The 21,347-nt window shown below is 39.6% G+C and overlaps 2 protein-coding genes across 2 annotated transcripts in view; both read left to right on the top strand.

Annotated features, from left to right (window-relative positions):
• The window catches only part of LOC148368909 (bone morphogenetic protein 7-like), a 47,762-nt gene extending 44,491 nt beyond the window's left edge, over nt 1–3,271 (top strand). The window contains exon 7 of the mRNA XM_088330814.1: nt 1,425–3,271. Within this exon, the coding sequence (XP_088186940.1) occupies nt 1,425–1,574 (150 nt within the window). The 3' untranslated portion in view covers nt 1,575–3,271. The remainder of the gene's footprint in view (nt 1–1,424) is intronic.
• A 2,713-nt stretch (nt 3,272–5,984) lies between these two features.
• irf10 (interferon regulatory factor 10) lies at nt 5,985–20,615 on the top strand. Its single transcript, XM_088330813.1, has 8 exons — nt 5,985–6,421; nt 9,672–9,864; nt 9,955–10,019; nt 10,757–10,799; nt 14,115–14,219; nt 14,289–14,675; nt 18,339–18,457; nt 20,149–20,615. Exons 1-8 carry the CDS (start codon nt 6,248–6,250, stop codon nt 20,272–20,274), a joined length of 1,212 nt encoding a protein of 403 aa, XP_088186939.1. The 5' UTR covers nt 5,985–6,247; the 3' UTR covers nt 20,275–20,615.
• Nucleotides 20,616–21,347: the final 732 nt, after the last annotated feature.

Raw genomic sequence — 21,347 nt, 5'->3', positions numbered from 1 at the left:
GTGCCAAATGAAAATGGTAGTCGCACACGCCCATGACTTAACAAATGAATGCAGTATCAGGGTTTTAATAGTAATGCAACAAAAACACGGATTTTGTGAGAATTCCAAAAAACTTAAAACAATCAAATTTCAACTCTGTTACACCGGCTCTAACCAAGCACAGCTTAGAGATATCACAAACTTGATAACACATAAGAAGACTGGTTGCAAAACCTCCCTCATTACTATTAGATTAGGATGTAACATCCTACAAGTTATATGAATGTTAATGATAAGCAAATATGTGATAACTATCTGATAATTAATCCAAGAATTAGCTGAAATCTACTCAGGACCAATGTTCCCTCTAATTTTCCACGGGTCTGAGCGTTCACACAAAGTCGGTGAGCGACGCTTGAAACAACAGTGAGCCACCATAATCCCAAGTGTGGCAAGATAATTAATTATCAAACATGTCCAAAACTTGACATCAAGTTACATTTTGCTGAGTTTCCGGCAATGCAAAATTATTTTTCTCTTTTGAATGAATTGACTCATGTACTATTGCAAAGGTTGTACAGCCTAAATACGTCGTTTGTTCTTACAATTCTTTCACAAGATATCCATTTCTTTTTATTTCCTGATATATTTGGTCGCATAATATTAACATTTTTGGGGGCTTATTTAGTCGATTGTAAGATACAGAACTGTACTTAATCACTTTTTTTGTGGAAGTACAATGTTGGCAACACGATTCACTTGATATAATTTGAAATTATTTGAATGCAACACAAACTTTTTATTCTTTTTTCGGTGTTTTTTTCTACTTTTTTTTTTAATTCCTTTAAAAAAATCTCATTGTGTTTATTTTTTCCAAGCTGTTACTTTTTTTCTTTTTGTTCTCTATTTATTTTTTCCTACATTTCTTTCTTTTCTTTTTTTCTGTTTTTTTTCCTTCTTTTTTTCTCTTCCTTTTGTTTCTTTCTTTCTCAGCTTTTCACTACTTTTTCATTTTGGTATTTTTTTCTTTTTTGTTCTATTCCCCCCTTCCTTTAAGTCATTTTGTGCATAATTTTACTTAATATTTGGTCATGTTGGGATTAAAGAAGCAAAAACAACCTGAAGAGCCGTTTAGACCCTTTTTAGTGAGCCGAGTCAAAGAAGCCGCTTCTCGACATACTCTACTAACTATACTCAACTTAGTTCGACTTCAAAATACCACATTTAGGACACAACGTCAGGGGAACCCGTCTATTTTTACCTTCATGCACTGTAACTTTGACTTAAGTTGCTTCTTAATAAGTAATTTTGAGCCCTCATTTTTGAGCGCTGGCTAGATTTTGTTGTGCGCCAAGAATGTGTGAGCAGTGCGCAATTGCGCACGCGCGCAGTTTAGAGGGAACACTGCTCAGGACAACCACATTTTTTGTTTTTCTTTGACACAGGTTCACTTCATCAACCCGGACACAGTCCCAAAACCATGCTGCGCGCCCACGCAGCTGCACGCCATCTCGGTCCTGTACTTTGACGACAGCTCCAACGTTATCCTGAAAAAGTACCGCAACATGGTGGTCAGAGCTTGTGGATGCCACTAGACGCCTATTACCATGTCACGTTCGAGCACACGTGGACACGCGTGAACTTGCGCAACCTTAGATCCAGAGAAATATTGGCACAAGCGCATTCGGTTTAAGACTATTTCCTGTGTGCAAAAAGCTCCTTTCCTTTTCAGGGTTTCTTCCAAGTAAACACTGTGTTGTGTGGGTGAAGTGGAATTTAAGATGATGCACAAACGCGCACACACATTTACAAACACACACACTTGTTGTGCTTTCTACTGTGTATACAAGACATTTTAAGCCCTGTATTCGCCATCCACACTATTGTTTAGTTTAGGTTTTGATTGTTCCTTCTTTTGCTGTAGATGTTTATTTTTTACAAGAGGACCGGGATGCAAGTGAACAGTGTAAAAACATGTAAATAATGTCGAGCCAAGCAAAAAAAGGGATATTTATTTCATGATATGTCAGTCGTTATATGCTTGGCAATGATAAAGACAGCGTTCTTTCCCACCCCAAAAACTTGCTCCAGTCTCCAGTATCCGGTATCGATCCCGTCTGTCTCGTCCTGTCTGGTAACTTGCTTCATTCTCCAGTATCCGGTATCGATCCTGCCTTTCTCGTCCCGTCCGGTATCTTGCTCCAGTCTCCAGTATCCGGTATCGATCCTGCCTGTCTCGTCCTGTCCGGTATCATGCTCCAGTCTCTATTATCTGGTATCAAGTCAAGTTTTGTTTATTTGTATAGCCCTTAATCACAAGAGTCTCAAAGGGCTGCACAGACCACAGATTATTGCCAACCACAGACTATTATGACACTATCACCTGATCTAAAACCTACATGAGGGTAAATAAGACACAAGATACACAGATATTGTCAACATAAAATATAGGTTATTCATATGCTATAGAAAATTGATCCCGTCTGTCTCGTCCCTTCCGGTATCTTGCTCCAGTCTCCAGTATCAGGTATCGATCCTGTCTACCTCATCCTGTCCGGTATCTTGCTCCAGTCTCCAGTATCCGGTATCGATCCCGTCTGTCCCGTCCTGTCCGGTATCTTGCTCCAGTCTCCAGTATCCGGTATCGATCCCGTCTGTCTCATCCTGAGGGAGAACAAAACAGAGTGGCAGAGCGATGGACTGGCCACGTCGTATCCCATGCATCTATTTCATAATTCATTTGAATCTGCTGAGCTGGACTCCTGCTCACCCAACTAATGAACAGAAAAGCATTTTTTTTTTTTAAATGGCTGGATACACAATCATCAAATAACTGACACCATTCTGCGCAGTTATTAAAAAATATATTACATTTCCTGATTGAAAGCTGCTACATAAACTTAAAAGCTGTTTTTTTTACAATGACATACCTGTCAACTTATACTTTTCCTCCGTATTTTATACGTTTATTGATCATTTCAAATTGTGTAGGACGTAGCCTATAGAAATTTCTCCGCGGGGAAAAACAACCTTATTTTTTAAAGTTGATTTTCATTAAACTGATCTCGTTTGACCATTGGGCTCTAATCCAGATCGTCTTTGTTGCTGGTAGCAAACGACAACGTCATCGTAGATTGCTAATATTGTCGCTGTATTCTACATAGCATGTCTTACTGTGAGTAAATAGGTGCCCAATGTTTGTAAGGTTTATTATCATTTAATAAAGAGAATTGCCATCAGTAATAAGGGTAACATTCAGCTGAGGTTGACAGGTATGCAATGTGTCTGGGGATGGGGGTTGGGGTGTGTATGGGTTGTATATTTTTCTCTGCTGTATTAAAATCTGTCATATTTAAAATGCTGTGTTTGTTTTTTTGTGACTTTTTAATTTTGAGCGCAGAACACAAAGCAACATCAACCTATAATTAACAAAAGTAAAGAAAAACGTATTTGAATAAAACAGCAGCTAACTAAAACTATGTAATGTGCCCGATGATGTAGGCTAAGGGAGAAGGTTTTAACTGCCTACCCTGATTCAATACCAGTCTGTCAAGACCAGAACAGAAGGAGGACCCAGATGCGTAACGTTACTCACAAGTTTATTGAAATATAGAGGAAAGTCAGCGCGAGCGATCCGGTGCTCACTGGAAGTGGGAAGCAAGACGCTGACGGAATCGGAGCGTGTTCTGAATGCGGAAGTGGATCTTCCGGAGTGGGAGATCGTAGCGTAGTTAGACGGAAAAACAGGTCGTTAGCCAGGACGGGAGATCAGAACTTGGTCGGCTCAAAAAAACGGGCCGTTAGCCGGGACAGGAGATCAAAACGTGGTCGGGGTGATAAAAACTGGTCGTAGCAGGAAACAAACGGGGAAATGAGGAACGGACGAGTGGAAAATAGGACTGACGGGAGTCAGAGTCAAAAATGCTTGCCTTGTGAAAACAGAGGTTCACTGACAGACTGACAACAGGCATGTGAAGGGGCTGAACTTGAGTAGGACGGGGAACCAATCAGGTAACCAGCAGCAGCTGGCACGAAACGAGCGGGCACAGGTGAGTGTACTGAGTAATCATGACACAGTCATCCTGGGCCAAATTCTCTCCTTATTTCCCTTTTTGTTGATAAAAAAACGATTATTATTAGTATTATGTATTTTAATTCCTGTACAAAATATGAAATTATTAAAAAAAGAAAGGAAAAAAAAACATGTATACGCTGACAGGTATGGGCACAGCACAAAAACAACATCATGCATTAGTTAACGATATGAAAAAATAAGATATTTGAATAAAACAACTCTACAAAACAATGACATAATGCATAAACATGTGCCCAAGAGGAGTAGGCTGGAGCAGGAGCTTTTAACTGCCTACCCCTATTTCCATTTTTTTCTTGCAGAAAAGACAAATTCAAAATCAAAGCTAGAAAACAGAACCTTACCGCACAAACGGTAACATGCATTTGGATACTCCCCAAGATGGGAAGGAAAAGTCTTTATTGTGCATAAAAATAAAAAAATATAGAGGTAAAGTGAAAATATATATACTGTAAATGAAAAACTCCAACCACATTTTCTAACTAACACTTTAGATGACCCTTTTAGAAAACTGAATCAGGGGCCCTCTACCGTCCCTCACTCCAAACCCGGTCGTATGATGTTCAAGTTTAGAATATATTTAATTTTAAAATAAGATGCTCCAGAAAGATTTTTTCTGCAATGCTTTTATTTTGATGGGTAAAAACCGGAAATGTTTCAAAATCGTGTGGCCACGTTAGGTATCAAAAACATTGACCAAACAAACTAATCGAGCCAACACGCCATGTAACGTTACTCCGATACGTTACATGGATTTCTATACCTTGAGCTTTTTTGAGAGTGAAAATTACATAGAATTGAATCACGAGATAGTTTAAATCGACTAGTATTTCTTAGATTAACAGATTAAAAAAAAAATTAAACAAAATCCCGAGATTATTTTTGCAGTTTTAATCCATATATTACCAGTCATGTAAAATTATGCATAAAATGACTTAAAAGGGGGAAACTACAGCAAAAAAAGAAGAAAATACAGTAATTAAAAATGAAACAAAAGAAGAAAAAAAATGAAAGTGGGAAAAAAGCGATAAAAATATGAAAAATACATTAAAGCAATAAAAACAAGCAAAAAGATAGGAGAAAAGAAACAAAAAAGCAGGAAATAAAAGAGAGCAAGGAAAAGGCAAGAAAAACGAAGTAAAAAGCTAGGAAAAAATAAACAAAAGAAGAAAAAAGGGGGGGACAAGGAGAACAAAATTTACAAAAACAAGAAAAAATAAGTAAAAAGAACTAAGAAAAAAAAGTTAGAAAAAAACAAGAAAAGATTAAAATAAAAGAAAAAAGAGGAGGAAAAAATAAATAAAACAAGCCAAAAACGGGAAAATGGGGAAAAAGCAATCAGTATATTACCAATAATAATGCAGTATTAATATTTGTTTTAATCTCTTACTATACTTATATATTATAATACCATTTATTTTTAAACAATCCAGTGAACATTTAACTTATTTAATTGTTGAACCTTTTTATACCTAAACAACTTTAAAGTAAGCCCACTGGAATCCCTACTAGACACAATAAAATGTGAATAAAAGTTTTCGACTTTAGTGCAAAATGAATAAACTTTGAAACCCAAGAATAAACTATACACTTCTTAAAAAAAAACTAACCATGAAATGCATCTCTGAAAACCATACATTAAAATCTTTACACATTCAAAAAAAAGATAAAATGCTAGAAAAAATGCTCATTAAATGTAAAGTCAACAACTCGGAATCTATGGAACAATGACACAGTGACAAGAGGAAAAAAGGCGTCTCGAGTGGAACCGGGTGGCTGTTTGCTGTTTTAAATAAATGTTTATGTTTAAAGTGCATTAACTCTGTGCAAAGATTTCTTTTCGTTGTCCCCCACCCATTTATTTGACATGCCCCTTTAGACTCCAGTCTGGTTACACCACTGCTTCCGGATATGCGACCTCTGTCAAGGTGGAAACGGTTAACGTACGTTTGCGTCTCTTAGAAACCGAAAGTATGCAGTCTGTTCCAAACTTTCGCTTTCGGTTCAACTTGTGCACATTTTACACGTCCTCCCGACAGTTTGCATTTATTTCATAACCCAAGTCGAATTCATCTTCTTTTTTTAAGCTCTCGAATTGATTTGCGTCAACTTGAATGCGCATCCTCTGCTGACCAAACTGAACCCGAAACAAAAGATCGACTGGGTGCGGTCGAGATGAAGGAAGGGCCCAAGCCGCAGTACCTGAAAGAATGGATCCTTGCTCAAGTGGAAAGTGGAGCCTATGAGGGTCTTCGTTGGGAAGACAGCGAGAAAACCATGTTCAGGATTCCCTGGAAGCACGCCGCCAAGAAGGACTACAGTCAGACGGATGATGCTGCACTATTTAAGGTTATTTTTGGATACTTTCCGAACTATGCAACTATCTACATCAGGGGTCGGGAACCTTTTTGACTCAAAGAGCCATAAAAGCAAAATATATCAATTTTATTTTGGGAAAGAGCCACACCATATATTATGAGACAAATTTACTAAATTGCTAAACCCGCGCCCCAGACAAAAGCTTAGTCTTCAGCACATTTATTTTTGATGATTTGATAAAAAATATGAAAAGAGAATAATGCCAGAGCCCGTGTCCCAAAATAAACAAACATACCATTTAAACTTGTCTCTTTCTTGCAATTACTCAAGATCGGTTAAACTCATTTTGACCCTTTTTTTCATACATATTGGTTTCAAAACCAGATGTAAGCAGTTATTTTGTAAAAACGTCACAACATTCTGCAAACAGGGAGCCTGATGTGCTTATCTATGGTGCAGACGGCGTAGGGCGAGAGATGGGAGGGAGTGCTTGCACTTTTTGCATAGCTCCACCCATCCCTCCCACTCACCCAATCAAAAAACTAAGTTCTCTTCCGGTGTTTTGGCGTATTTAAAGTTTGTTCTGTGGATTCATCATAAGGTATCTGAACACTGAAGACAGATAATATAGTGAGGTTTTATATAACAGATTCTTTAGCGTTGTACAGCCAGAACGAGTTTTTTTTTTTTTTTTTTTTTTTTTTGCGACACCTTGACTGTAAATTGTAGTGAAAACGTGCCCTATATATTCTTAGAAGTACTGCTCTTCTGTTAACTTTGATTCGGCTTTGCGTGTATCTGAACAGATATAGTAGATTACGTTTTGGACGAGATGGAGAAAATTTGCATGCATCAAATTTGTCACTGAGCCACAGGCTCGCGAGCCATAGGTTCCCGACCCCTGATCTACATGCTCAACCAGGGTTGGGTAGGGTTACTTTAACTTGATTACTTTCAATTACTTTTGGATTACTCCAATACCAAATATGCAAATAAAAGACAAAAGAAACTAAATATGAATACAATGATGACTCACAACACGTGGTAAGCTTTCTCTCCTGGCTTTGATCTCTTTGATCTCCGGCAAAACTAACATAAAATGTGACAGAAATAAAATGAAAATAAATCCAAACAGCTTGCCAACATCATTTTTGCCGTTCCATGTGTTCCGTTACTCCCCAAGCCTGCACAAAATGTAGTAATTTTATTCATATTTAGTTTATTTGGTCTTTTATTAGCATATTTGGTATTGGAGTAATCCAAAAGTAATTGAAAGTAATCAAGTTAAAGTAACCCTACCCAACCCTGTGCTCAACCCGGGAGTTGTATACCCAAAGCCAGCCCACTTAGCCGTCCGTATACGATGATTTTAAATGAATGGAACAGCAACGAGCTCTTATGATGCATTCCTAAAATGGGGAGGAATTCACGTATATGTTGATAAGTTAACAAAAACCCATTTACCATTTTAATTCAAATAAAAATGATATAAAGATGATGATGATAAATGAAAACACATTAACCTATGTACAGGGGCGTAACCAACCAGTTTTGGTGGGTGCTCAAACGCCCCCAAATTTAAGCCAAGCACCCCCAAAAATGATAGCGTTTTTCTTAATGAAGTGCAGAGTAGGCTTAAATAAAAAGATGCTAGCTAAAATATAAAAGATTAAAACAAATAAAAATGTGAACAACACATGGTAAGAAATACTCCTAGCACCGCTCTTGTTCCTCTTTCGCACTTGCGGCATAGCGGCGGAGTCTGTGGAGGCTCCGGTGTACTACCGTGAGAGTTTGTTATTATGGAAGCCCAAGAGTGCCGTAATTCAATTTAAAAAAGGAACATTCAATTAATAAAAACGGCCTTAAAATGAACATTCAATTGATAAAAACTGCCTTTTAAAATAAAAAGCCTTGAGCAAAATATCTTAATCAACACGTTGTCGTTTCTGAATTTTACATGTTGTATCACTTTAAATGAAATGGAAAAAACGTTTTTAACCAGCTCTGTGTGCTCAGAAAACCCAAAGCTCTCAACCTAAAATCGCCCCTGCCTATGTACAGAATCTGTCATTTGAAATTTATTTTTTGACCACTAGATGTCACTGTATTCTGTAATGCCAAAATGAGTGATACATTGACGAATGATAATTAAGGATGAGACTAAGAGAGAACGATGCAAAGATGAGTGATTGATTTTCTTTTAATCACAACAAATCACACTGTACAGTGACAAAATTCTTTAGGTTTTATACAATAATGATAACATTGTTCAAAATCAGGCCTGAAACTGAAAGAAAACTGGATTAGGTATTTCACACTGCAACAGTGGCAACCCCATACCTGTCAACTCCAGTTAATTGTTGCCCTTATTAATGATTGCAATTCCCTTTATCAAGCGATACTCTATCTATCTATCTATCTATCTATCTATCTATCTATCTATCTATCTATCTATCTATCTATCTATCTATCTATCTATCTATCTATCTATCTATCTATCTATCTATCTATCTATCTATCTATCTATCTATCTATCTATCTATCTATCTATCTATCTATCTATCTATCTATCTATCTATCTATCTATCTATCTATCTATCTATCTATCTATCTATCTATCTATCTATCTATCTATCTATCTATCTATCTATCTATCTATCTATCTATCTATCTATCTATCTATCTATCTATCTATCTATCTATCTATCTATCTATCTATCTATCTATCCCTCTCTCTCTCCCTCTCTCTCTCTCTCTCTCTCTCTCTCTCTCTCTCTCTCTCTCTCTCTCTCTCTCTCTCTACCTAAAGACGAGAACAAGAGAGCACATTGCAAAGATGTTGGTAGACGTGATTGATTTTCTATAAATCATTGTTATCTGCACCGCTTATCCTAAGTTTGTCGCGGGGGTGCTGGAGCCCATCCCAGCTATCTTCGGGCAGTGGGCAGGGGCCCCCCCTGAACTGGTTGCCAGCCAGTTGCAGGGCTCACAGGGACAATTTGCTCGCTCATTCACACCTAGGGACAATTTGGACCGGCCAATCCACCTGAAACGCATGTCTTTGGAATGTGGGAGTAAAACCGGAGTGCCCGAATGAAACCCACGCAAGCAACAGAATGAAATCATCAACTTCAATATAATTGAGTTACCTATGGAATCCAGATTGTGCACAGTATAGCAATTCAATGATACTTCATCCAAGTAAATGGTGTTTCTTTTATTCGCAAAACTTGAATTTGAGCAAAGAACTCGACTTCACATGTCTGCACTTATTTAGGCCTGGACTTTGCACAAAGGCAAGCACCGGAAAAGCCGGGACAAGGAAAACCCAACCGTGTGGAAAACCCGTCTACGATGCGCACTCAACAAGAGCACAGACTTCCAAGTTGTCAATGAACTCAGCCAAATGGAAGGACCCGAGCCGTTTAAGGTGTATCGTATCCGGCGAGGGGTCCAAACCTCACCGAAAGGTAAAGATTATTCTTGTTTTTTTCAAACACATTATTTTTCATTTAATGTAATATTTTATGACCATGAGCGGCGACCTGTTGTTCCCTTAGATTCTACACAGCCAATCGATCAAGTTAAAGACTCACCAAGGGGCCTTACTTTCATGGACAAACAGGTTAGTTCCACTGGTCAATAAAATCTCAAAAAACAAAGAGAACACACAAGGAATTGCACAAATTGGCAGAGATACCAGTACTTGAGCATAAACTTTTTTCAATAATCAAAAAAATGAGTAACTATATGACAGGAATGTTTTTTTTTTCTGTAAGGGAAATTTTGGTCTGAATGTGCCTTTTATACTATATTCTATACTCTTATATCCAACTTGTATTTTTATACTCTTCCTATATCTTTATACGCATATATTTCTATAATGCTTAATCAGTGTGTGTGGTTTTACGATTTCACTTGATGTTCAGAGGCAAGGACCTCCAAGGCGTTTCCTCGGACAGTGCATTCTTCTTATCAAGTTTCAGTTTCTGAGAGTTTTGACTCCCACAATTTATTGTCACAGAGAAACATTGTGTTTACAAAGTTCACTATCCCTATTGCTCATGTATTATATCCCCACGCCATCTCCCCACCAACATAATACACTGCACTTAAATATGTGATTCCTGTCCAAACCAATCAGAGTACTCTTACGTGCAGGTGGTTTATTCTATCCACCAATCAGAATCCGTGAAACAGCATAAGAGGGGCGCTCATGCTTTTAAACTGGAATCCGTTACATGCCAATCTAAGAGTGCTTTTGTCTTGTCCGTTGTGCTTCCTTTTCTTGAATAAATAAGTTTGTTTGTAACTCAGAAGTCTGTGACATCGTTTTGAACCTGACATTTTCATTTCCAAAAGGTATCATGTCAATCTGATGAAGAGCCAGAGGAAATTCAACCTGGTAAGCGCTTTGTTTTTAAAAGCCACCCTCAGCCTTGGGAGGAAAGCAAAGATATCAGTCTAATGTATGTGGACAAGTACGATTTTAAAGGCACAACACGTATTATTTACACCCCCTGGTGGTAAAAAAAACAACCTTCATTATAAAACAACATTGATTTAAATAATAAGCAAAATACATGAACTATGAGCAGGAACAGGGAGGCAGATGTCAACTCAATAGGAATGTGTAGTTTACATTTTCAAAAAGGGGGTTCAGAGTCGTGCTTTAACAACGAATCGACAAAATCGATTAAAATTGATGATTAAAAACGTTGGTAACTAGAATGAGAGAATGTTTGTTCTATCGTGTGGCCCCAGAGTTAAAATGAGTTTGACAACCCTGTTCTACAGCATACACCAGGTCCAAACACAATAGCTAGAAATGCATGCGTCACACAACAACCAGGCTCATCCGTCTCCCGCAAAGACAAGAAGACAGGAGCATGAGGTCAACATCACTCATGAGCTGCCAATATAAGAGTGTTTTAAGCCTAGATTTAAGCACTTCCTCTAAGGTTGCAGATTTAATCTCAGAGACCAGAGCATTCCACAGCACCGGGGCGCAAATGGAGAACGCTCTTGAACATGCAGATTTCTTCCTGGCTCTCGGAATCACAAGAAGGCCAGCGTTTTCCGAGCGAAAGCTCCGAGCAGGAACATGGGGGTAATTAAATCATAGAGAGATGGGGGGGAAAATATATGCAAAATTTGCAAAACAATATAATTACTCAACAAAGAATGACAGAACCCGCTTTGCAGAGGAATGGGATGGTTGTAATCTCTGCATGAACTCGCTTTTGTTCAAGTTGGGAGAAAAATTGGTGTGAAGGGGAAGTAATGGGATAATCTGTGGTGTGTGCAGACCTTTGAGGCTCCTTGTGATTAAGGGTTACACAAATAAACATGACTTGACCTATAGTGTACAAAGGAGTACAGACAGAGGAAGTGCTGACCTTTAATTCTGCTGTACCCTAGATCAGGGGTGGCAAAGTCAAACGGATGGAAGAGGCCAAATAAAAAATTAAGCTACAGTACAAGGGATGGACTGAATGAATATTGACAAAAAAACTAAAATGGCACATGTAGTTTAGTGAACCTAATTGAAGATACTAAAATGTAAATGTATTCCATAATGATCACATAAGTAAAATATATCCAAACTACTTTATAAATCCATATTTGTGTGTGTGTGTGTTTGTATGTGACTAATAGGCTCCAAAACAGTTGAACCAATTTTCCTCAAAATTTACACAGCTGTACTTCAGGCCCCCACAATGTCTTTAGCTAGGTTTGGTGTCAAGACACCTCCAAAAAATACCAACAAAATTGATAAACATCTATTTTTGTGTAGTCTACTTTAATGGGGTCTCACAGGCCTTCTGGCTGACAAACTAGGTACTGCAGCTCCCAATCACTGAACACTCTAAGCAGCCGAATCCAATCTTCTGTGGACCTGGCAACACCATTTGGGTTGTAAAGCATTATTTTCACATGGTTCTTTTAGTAATATTTAAAAGACACATTTCCTTGATATAAAAATCCCCCAAAATGGTTCGAGAGCGTTCTCCATCTGGGCACCGGTGTTGTGGAATGCTCTTCCCCCTAAGGGCCCGGTCACACAGCCGTTTGCGGCTGAATCACGGCCAGAAATTTCTGCCTGTGAGGCGGACGCTATTGGACGCTTTGAGATCGCCATACAGACGAGATACAGCAGTGCTTAACACGCGGTCGGAAATTCACGCGCGGTTGGCAGCGCGAAAAAGTTTTGCGCTGCTCAATACTTTAGAGCACGGGTGCACAGCCTTTCACGGGCGTATCGAGGCTGAACCACGGCCAGAACTTTCTGGCCTTAAAGCAGACGCTGTTGGGAGCTGTTGGACGCTTTGAGACCGCCATATAGACAAGATACAGCAGTGCTTTATTCGCGGTCGGAAATTCACACGCGGTTGGCCGCGCGAAAAAGTTTTGAGCTGCTCAAAACTTTGAGCACGTGTTAACCGCGGGCGGCACACGAGGTAATGACACGGAAATGACGCGGAACGACGTGCTCTGGCCGCGGCCAGGGCGTGGTTACACATGGGTAGGACGGGAAATTTCAGCGGGTAATCGTGGGTGGAGCACGGTCATAGCATGTTCTGCGCCTGTATCGCAGTGTTATTACGTGATATTAGCGTGTTACGCGTGTGACGGTCAAACGCCTTTCTCCGCGTATATACAGCGCGATTTGCCGAGCACACGTCAGTTGTGCTCGAGACGTCAAGGGGTGAACATAGATCTCCATCACCGTAGTGACCTCGTCTTAATCCATTTTTATTTCTTGACATTTCTTTTCATTTCATAACAAGATAATAAAATCAAAATGAAAAACTATTACAATAATAACATATTGGCTTCTTCGGTGCCATAGCTTGAAATCTTGCATAGGAGTCGGATTTGGGCACAACACCGTCCCGGGAGCTTTTATACCCGTGGTCCACACGAGAAAATGACGCGGAAATGACGCGATGATGAAGCGGAACAGTCGCTGTCGTCTGTTTTGCGGGCATACCACCGATGAACAGCGGGTTGGCCAATTTTGCGCATTTTCCATCGCGGGCAACCACGGGCAAAAAAACCCCGCAAAATTTTACCCGCGATACAGACGCAAACGGCTGTGTGACCGGGCCCTTAGATCCGATCTGCGACCTCAGTGGAAATGTTTGAATCTAAGCTTAAAACACACTTCTACTCTATAGCATATGAATAACCTATACTTTTGGCGGACAATATATATGTATTATTTGTAATTGCAACATCCTTTGCCTGGTAATCCTGAAAGGGGGATACCACATGTGCGGTCCCTTTTCAAGGTTTCTTCATTTTCCTCATGTTAAGGTTTTTGAGTTTTGCTTATGTTTTTTCCAGATCAGGGGATGGTGTAATAATAGTCTAAAATAATAGTCTGTGCAATGACCTGTGCAGCCCTTTGAGACTCTTGGTGATTAAGGGCTATACAAATAAAAAATCACTTGACTTGACTAAATGAAGGAAGCCGGTATTATTCAGGAAACAGCAGCAGCCTTCATTTTAGCAAAATTGACATAAAATCAATCGCTATTTTTTCATCGTACACTGTACTACAAAAAAAAAGTGACGTAACGTACATTGAAAACAAAAATACAACAATTCCTGGTGTGTGACACAATGATTAATCAAGATTATCGAAGGGACTGGAGAAAACCGTCTTGCGTGCGGATGTTGCCTGCAGGTCTTGACTTTGACATATGTGCCCTAGATGATCCAGCCATGAAATTTGAGTACTCTGAGTCAACAGGGAAAACGAGTCCCCCTCAGCATTCTCCCGTATTGACCTTCTCTATTCCTACAAATTCCATGTCAGGTAAAAAGACGCACTCAACAAAAACAAGGAGAAATTGCATCGCTTGAAAATCGGGTGTCGTGTCGACAGATTTCCGCATGCAGGTGACTCTTTTGTATCACGGCCAATGCGTAGTCGACTGCATCACCGAAAGCCCCGACGGCTGCTTCATTCTGCACGGACGTGCCCCGTTATGGAGTGAGCGTATTTACGGGCGCTGCAGCATGCAACAGCTTTACTTCCCCTCTCCGAACGGTACCCACATACCGGCCCCCAAAGCAGAAGTGATAAAGCGGCTCCTTCGCCATCTGGACAAGGGCGTCCTCGTATGGGCGGCCCCCGACGGCGTGTTTATCAAGCGCTTTTGCCAAGGCCGGGTATACTGGAGCGGCCCTATGGCCCCGCACGCTGACAAGCCAAACAAACTGGAACGAGAGAAGACCTTCAAACTGCTCGATATGTCGACATTTATCAATGGTAATGAATAAGTGAATGGCCTTTATTGTCGTTATACAGAGAAGAAAGTATTTAAACACCCTGCTATTTTGCTATTTCTCCCACTTAGAAATCATGGAGGGGTCTGGCATTTTCATCATAGATGCATGTCCACTGTGAGAGAGATAAACTAAAAAGAAAAATCCAGAAATCACATTGCCTGATTTTAACAACAATTTATTTGTGTGATACAGCTGCAAATAAGTATTTATAATCCCTGTGTATCATCTAGAATTCTGACCCTGAAAGATCTGTTAATCTGCCTATTAGAAGTCCACCTGCAATCCATGTATCATCTTGAATCAGATGCACCTGTTTGAGGTCGTTAGCTGCATAAAGACACCTGTCCACCCCATACTGTCAGGAACCAGAATGGAATCTTGGACCCGTTTTAAAGGAATCTTTATTGGATTGAGCTGACAGAGCTTGCTTAGGAAGCAGAGGATTGTCGATCGCTAGCAGCGTTGGACGGAATGGCAGTTCTGTAACAGGTAGGCAGAATCAATATGTCTTAGCTAGCAGGTTGATCGCCAGGGCAGGAGAGCCGGTCGTAAGCGCGGGGCAGAAACAGGTCCACTGTTAGAGCAATCATTAGAAAATGGAAGAAGCTGTACTGTCACAGACCAGAACGGACACAGGACTCAATTGCATGCGTTCTCAGATTTTATTGAAAGAGAGTGAGAGTAAGGCTTGCTTGATTGCTTGATCCGAAGACTGGCGGAGAGCGGGAACGAGCAAGGCGGGAGTGACACTTCCGTGTCGGAAGAAGACAGGCGGGAATGGCAAGTCTTTTGACCAGGGCTGGGGATCAGAGGCGATGTCAAGTTCGGAATAGTGGTCGTAGGCAGGCGGCAGGCAAAACAGGCATAGTTCGGTTCAGAAACAGGTTGAAAAACGGGAATCAGGCAGGAAACATGTTTTAACAGGGACGGGAACACTCACTGAGTGAAACACAACAGCTCGCAACGATCTGACAAAGTTTGAACTATAGTCGGGGGCTTAAGAAGGGTGTGGCCACCAATCAGCTTGTCCGGGCTGTTGGCGCCAATCAAGCTGCCACATGTGTTCCAAATAGGGCAATTATGACATGAACATGATGATCATTCTCAATCGGAGTGAAGCCCCATGCAAGATATCACCTCGTGGGGTCTCAATGATTCTGAGACAGGTGAGGAATCAGCCTGGAACTACGAGACAGGAGTTGGTCAATGACCTGAAAGTACCTCGGACTGCCGTTTCCAATGTTACTGTAGGTAATACACTAAGACGTCATGATTTCAAATCATGCATGGCACAAAAGGTTCCCCCGCTTAAACCAGTACATGTCAAGGCCGGTCTTAAGTTTGCATATGACCATTTGGATGATAAAGAGGAGTCATGGGATAAAGTTTTGTGGTCAGATGAGACCAAAATAGAACTTTTTAGTCATAAATCCAACACGATCACGACCCAAAGCACACAGCCAGGAAAACCAAGGAGTTTCTAGCATAGCCCAGCTAGTCTCCAGACCTAAACCCAATCCAAAATCTTTGGAGGGAGCTCAAACTCCGTGTTTCTCAGCGACAGCCCAGACACCTGACTGACTAGAAAAGATCTGTGTGGTGGAGTGGGCCAAGATCCCTCCTGCAGTGTGTGCAAACCTGGTGAAAGACTACAGGAAACGTTTGACCTCTGTAATAGCAAATAAAGGATACTGTACCAAATATCAACATTCATTTTCTCAGGTGTTCAAATACTTATTTGCAGCTGTATCACACACATATAAATCGTTAAAAGAATGATGCATTGTGATTTCTGGATATTTCTTTTTAGTTTATCTCTCTCACAGTGGACATGCACCTAGGATGAAAATTTCAGACCCCTCCATGTGTTTTAAGTGGGATAAATAACAAAATAGCAGGGTCTTCAAATACTTATTTTCTTCACTGTACAAGAATAGCGAAATTGGAGGGCTTCCTTCCTCAAAGCACTCACTGAAAAAAAGTTACGAAGACACAAACAAATTGAGTATGTAAAATACATTTTGTATTGCTGTTTCTTCCTTTTAAAGAAAGCTGGTTAAAACATAACCCACTTTTGATCTAGGGTGGACTCATCCACTGATAAGACCTAGCTTCCTAGGTTGTCTTGATCCATCTAATGACAAAATTAGGTAAATCTGTTGCAAACAATCAGCAAATTTAGTTGGTTGATTTAGTAAATAACCCAAAGTAGTGTCGGTTAGTTTGTCCACAAAAGGGTACATTTTGGGTTAAACAAACCCGAACTCATTGTTGAAAGGAGGCATCCTCAACATAGATACCCGAAGATAAACGAGTGATGGGTCGTTGCTCTTTTTAAGTAAACTTGATATCCAACATACATGATGTTTTAGTAGTTTACTTAACTTCTAATATTACAACCTGATAATAACATAGTCAAAACACAGTAATTGCATATGTTGTTATTTTGGAAATATGAAACTGTATCAAAATTGTAGCCCTTCGCGCCAATCGGTAACATAAAGTTTCTCAGCTTCAAAATCATTGGTGACCCGTCGTTTAAAGGGACAGTGTGTATCATTTTGCTTCTTCTAGCGGTAAAAAAGTAATTCTTTAAAACAAAAAGTTTTGATTTAATTAATGAGGAAAACCATATGAACTATCACATAAACCCGCATTATTTAAAATACTCGTTGGTCGAGTAACTAGCAATTATTACACAAAGAGAGATGACATAATTTTCTGTCATCTTGCTGCTTCTGGTACCCTAAGACCTCAAAAAAAGTTGGGCAAAAAATGAGAAGTAAAACAATGTAGTTTGGTAAATTTCAGTCTTCATAGTTTAAATTATTTCTTGTTCTTTTTAGCACTCGTTTTTAGTTGAACTACACCATAGAGCGGCCACTAGTGTTCAAATAACCCACACTGTCCCTTTGAAAAAAGGAAAAAATAATCAGAGCATTTTGTTTCGAGTCCCAACAAATAATGTCAGTTTCTTTATCCGCCAGCATTATTGGGTTGCGATACTCAACACAACACCCAAAAACGTTTTTTTTTTGTTAAAGGAGGTGTGCATCATTTCAGGTGTCCTTAAAAAGTTAAAGGTAGGATCATTTCTCTATTGAGTATGTTTTAACAATGCCAATTTGAGTTAAAAAAGCCCAAATCATTTTTTATCCACTGCACCTATCTGCTTTAATCCTACTTTTAGCCAATCTGTTATGGCCGCGGAACACATTAGATATGAGGAAAGGTGGGAGGGTTGAGGAGGGTTGGTGAGTGACTTTGTGCTCGTCACCTCAGTTTTTTTGTTAGTGTAGCATGAAAAAGGTGAAAGTAAGAAAAGGGCTGATTCAAGTCCAAACGCCCACCAAAACCCCCAAAAAGATGTTTATTTGAGCACTTGTAAGAAATGCACATACTTGCACATGCAACATAAGGGGTTTGACAGAGGCTGCAGCGATGAAAAGAGCCAAAAGACAGCATCAGCGAGAAGAAAAGTTCCAAATTCTTTACAGTTTTACAAGCTAATTTTATTGGGTCGTTTGGTACCAAACAAAGTAAAAGGCTGGGATAAATTAATATATGTGTTGAATTGACCTATACTTGAACGTTGTTTATATGAGTGGAACTGTGTTCAGAGTTTTTAAAAACATGTTTGCAGATCTTCAAAGCTACGTACAAGGAAGGCGAGAAAGACCCAATTATGAAATTGAACTCTGCTTCGGAGAGGAGTACCCAGATCCAGCAACATCAAAAACCAAGAAGCTTGTCATGGTTCAGGTTGGTCAAAGTAAAAACTGATGCATCAATTTGACAAGTCTCCAAGAAATGTTCAGCCACTCGTAACTAGTGCAGGGGTTGGGAACGTATGGCTCGCAAACCAGATTTGGTTCTTTTAATGAGTACAGAGATTAAATAAGGGCCAATGTAATCTTCTGTAGAACTTAACAATTTCCGAGTATGTAAAGCCAAAGGAACACTGTAAACCAACTGTTCTGTCCTAAATGTTTAGGGCAAAGTTTCAACAACAGTAAACTCTCACGGTGTTACAGCAACATAGCCCATTTTGGCTATAGGTCTCTAAGGAATCCTCTAAATGGAAGCCCTTTAAACAATCTATGTTCACTGTTCAGACAATTTACGATGAAAAGCCACAGAACAAACCATGAAATTGCCAGCCAAGCATCCAGATAGATTTGATTTAATAAGCTGTAGAGGTGGGCGGATCTCGCATATAGCCCACTCCCCTAAATAAATCCTTATCCTTCCCGTTTGCAGTATTTTATTTATTTATTTATTTATTTATTTATTTATTTATTTATTTTTAACTTTTTTTTCATTGCTGGACAAAATCAATCAATATAACAGGCAGTCATACATGTTTTTTTTCCCTCCCCAATACAAAGAATATATCATAAAAACTTGTGATATTCAATATTCGTAGTTAGACGATATACTCCCTATTCATAAGACCACGACCTCCCCAAACATACAAGCCTCTGAAATACCAAAACTTAAAAACACAAAAAAGAACAAAATAACAAAAACAACAACGACATTTAGAGTTTGGAGTCACCAGACCATGACATCCAGGTCTTATATGCTGTCAGGTGGGAGCATTCCAAAATAGTGGAGAAAGGGTGCCCAATGAGAATAGAATTTAGAGTCACATCCTCTGAGATGAAATTTGATTTTTTTTAATTTACGCAAAAAGAGTATATTGCGTAGCAATGTTTTAAAGGCAGTAAAAAATAAAGTAGTATCCTCCGACGGGCTATCAAAGAGGTGAAAGCTAAAACGTTATGCTGGACAATTGAGAGATTGTCAGGGCATCTGCCAAAGATGCGGTGATGGATTGATATGTTTTCCTAAAATATCAAAAATGCACCCAAAAAATGATCTCCAATATTCAGTTCGTTTAGGAACTCAACCAAAACATGAGTTAGTGACATGGACTTTGAAAGCACCTGCTGCAACGTTCATCACTTGAATTGGGAAACCACTTATGGAGTCTATGTTTGCTGTAATAGAGTCTGTGGAGCACCTTAAATTGAATAAGAGGCAGCCTTGCACATCTGGTAGAGTTTGCTGTATTTTGTGACATTTTTACAGAAGAACTCTGCTTGCACCTTGTTTTTAAAACCACAATTTACTACAAAAATGAGCATCAACAGTTTTAATTGAATGCAGGAGGGAGACCAATTTTAAGTCGTGTATTTCTTGACATGGGACACAGGCTCTGGCATTATTGGTTTTTCATAGATTTTCTAGAATAATCCATCGTCAAAATAACATTTTTTTAATTTTTGTTTTTGTTTTCATGGCCCTAACGGTCAAAAGGGTTCCCAAGCCCTTCATGAATTGCTGAACATTTTTCACCTTTATGAATTCATGTTAGTTGTAGTTCTTCATTATCACCAGTAGAGTTCACTGTAACACAGTTTTTTGTAAAACGGATCTTCCTTGTTTAGGTGGTACCCATGTTTGCAGTAAAACTGCTGCAGAAATTGGAGATGAAAGCGAAGCCTGACAGTCCTGTCACTGCTGAAGGGAAAGAAAGTCACCAAGTTGGCATTCCTGGTGGGGGCGAAGCTTGACTGCTCGACCGAGTCAAGGTTTATCTGCTTTCACAATAGAAGATATAGTCATAGCTGAGTTTTGTAAGGAAATGAACATTCTTTTGCAAGTATTTTCATTCTAGTTAACTTGTTTTGTTTGTGTGTACTTTTTAAAGTACACTAAAGCACGTCAAGTGTTTTGCTAGAGATTTTTGTAATTAAAACAAATATTCCAAAGGCAACCTCTGATAGGAAACGAAAACAAACAAACACCTAGATTCTAGGTCCTAGAAGCTCCACACTTCAAGGTCGAAAAATGTGTTTGCATGTGTGAATGAAATTGGATCCTGCATAAAGTGACTCACCTTCCAAGAATGAAAGGTCTGATCTCCATACTGTGTCCATCACGTGCCATCAAAGTAATTTTAATGCCAAACACATAGAGGGAAAATAAAATACCATCCATTTTGGACTTCAGAGCGCATCTGATTAAAAGCTGGATGCACAAATTTAATAACAGAACTCAATTTTACCTCGGGTAGCCAAGTGGTTTGCACGTCCGCAGCACGGTTCTGAGGTCATGGGTTCAAATCTGGCCTTCCTGTGCAGAGTTTGCATGTTCTCCCCGTGCTTGCATGGGTTTCCTCTAGGCACTCTGGTTTCCTCCCACATTCTAAAAACATGCGTGTCAGGTTAATTGGCAGGTCCAAATTGTCCCTAGGTGTGAAGGAGTGAGTTTTCTGTCTCTGTGTGCCCGGCAACTGGCTGGCAACCAGTTCAGGGTGTCCTCTGCACACTGCCCGAAGATAGCTGGCATGGGCTCCGGCACCCCGCGACCCTACTGAGGATAAGCGGTGCAGATAATGGATGGATGGATACATTTTGTCTTTGTCCCACATTGGATTTAAAGCCACAAACAGCTATTAAAAAAAACTCTGCTGGGGTTTTGGCGCCAGAACGACTCAATGCTCTCGCAAACCAGACGCAGTTTTCAGCTGTCATTATCTCAGTTCTGCTCTGAGTTGTTTATGTCACGTGTTTTTATCTAAATGGTCTATATATATATTGCACTTTTCAAGTCAATTAAGACCTCTCAATGTGCTTCAATCTTA

The sequence above is a fragment of the Urocampus carinirostris genome, chromosome 3 (assembly GCF_059441175.1).
Source record: "Urocampus carinirostris isolate Australia breed hairy pipefish chromosome 3, RoL_Ucar_1.0, whole genome shotgun sequence".
In the NCBI taxonomy this organism is placed as follows: domain Eukaryota; kingdom Metazoa; phylum Chordata; class Actinopteri; order Syngnathiformes; family Syngnathidae; genus Urocampus; species Urocampus carinirostris.
Note: the sequence above shows the minus strand (reverse complement) of the source record. Positions and strands in the feature narration are given on the sequence as shown.

Excerpts from the sequence above, each read along its gene's own strand:
- irf10 (XM_088330813.1), top strand. The coding sequence starts at position 6,248 with ATGAAGGAAGGGCCCAAGCCGCAGTACCTGAAAGAATGGATCCTTGCT. Across the intron at positions 10,020-10,756 it reads TTACTTTCATGGACAAACAG|GTATCATGTCAATCTGATGA; the intron begins GTTAGTTCCACT and ends CATTTCCAAAAG. Across the intron at positions 18,458-20,148 it reads AGAAGCTTGTCATGGTTCAG|GTGGTACCCATGTTTGCAGT; the intron begins GTTGGTCAAAGT and ends TTCCTTGTTTAG.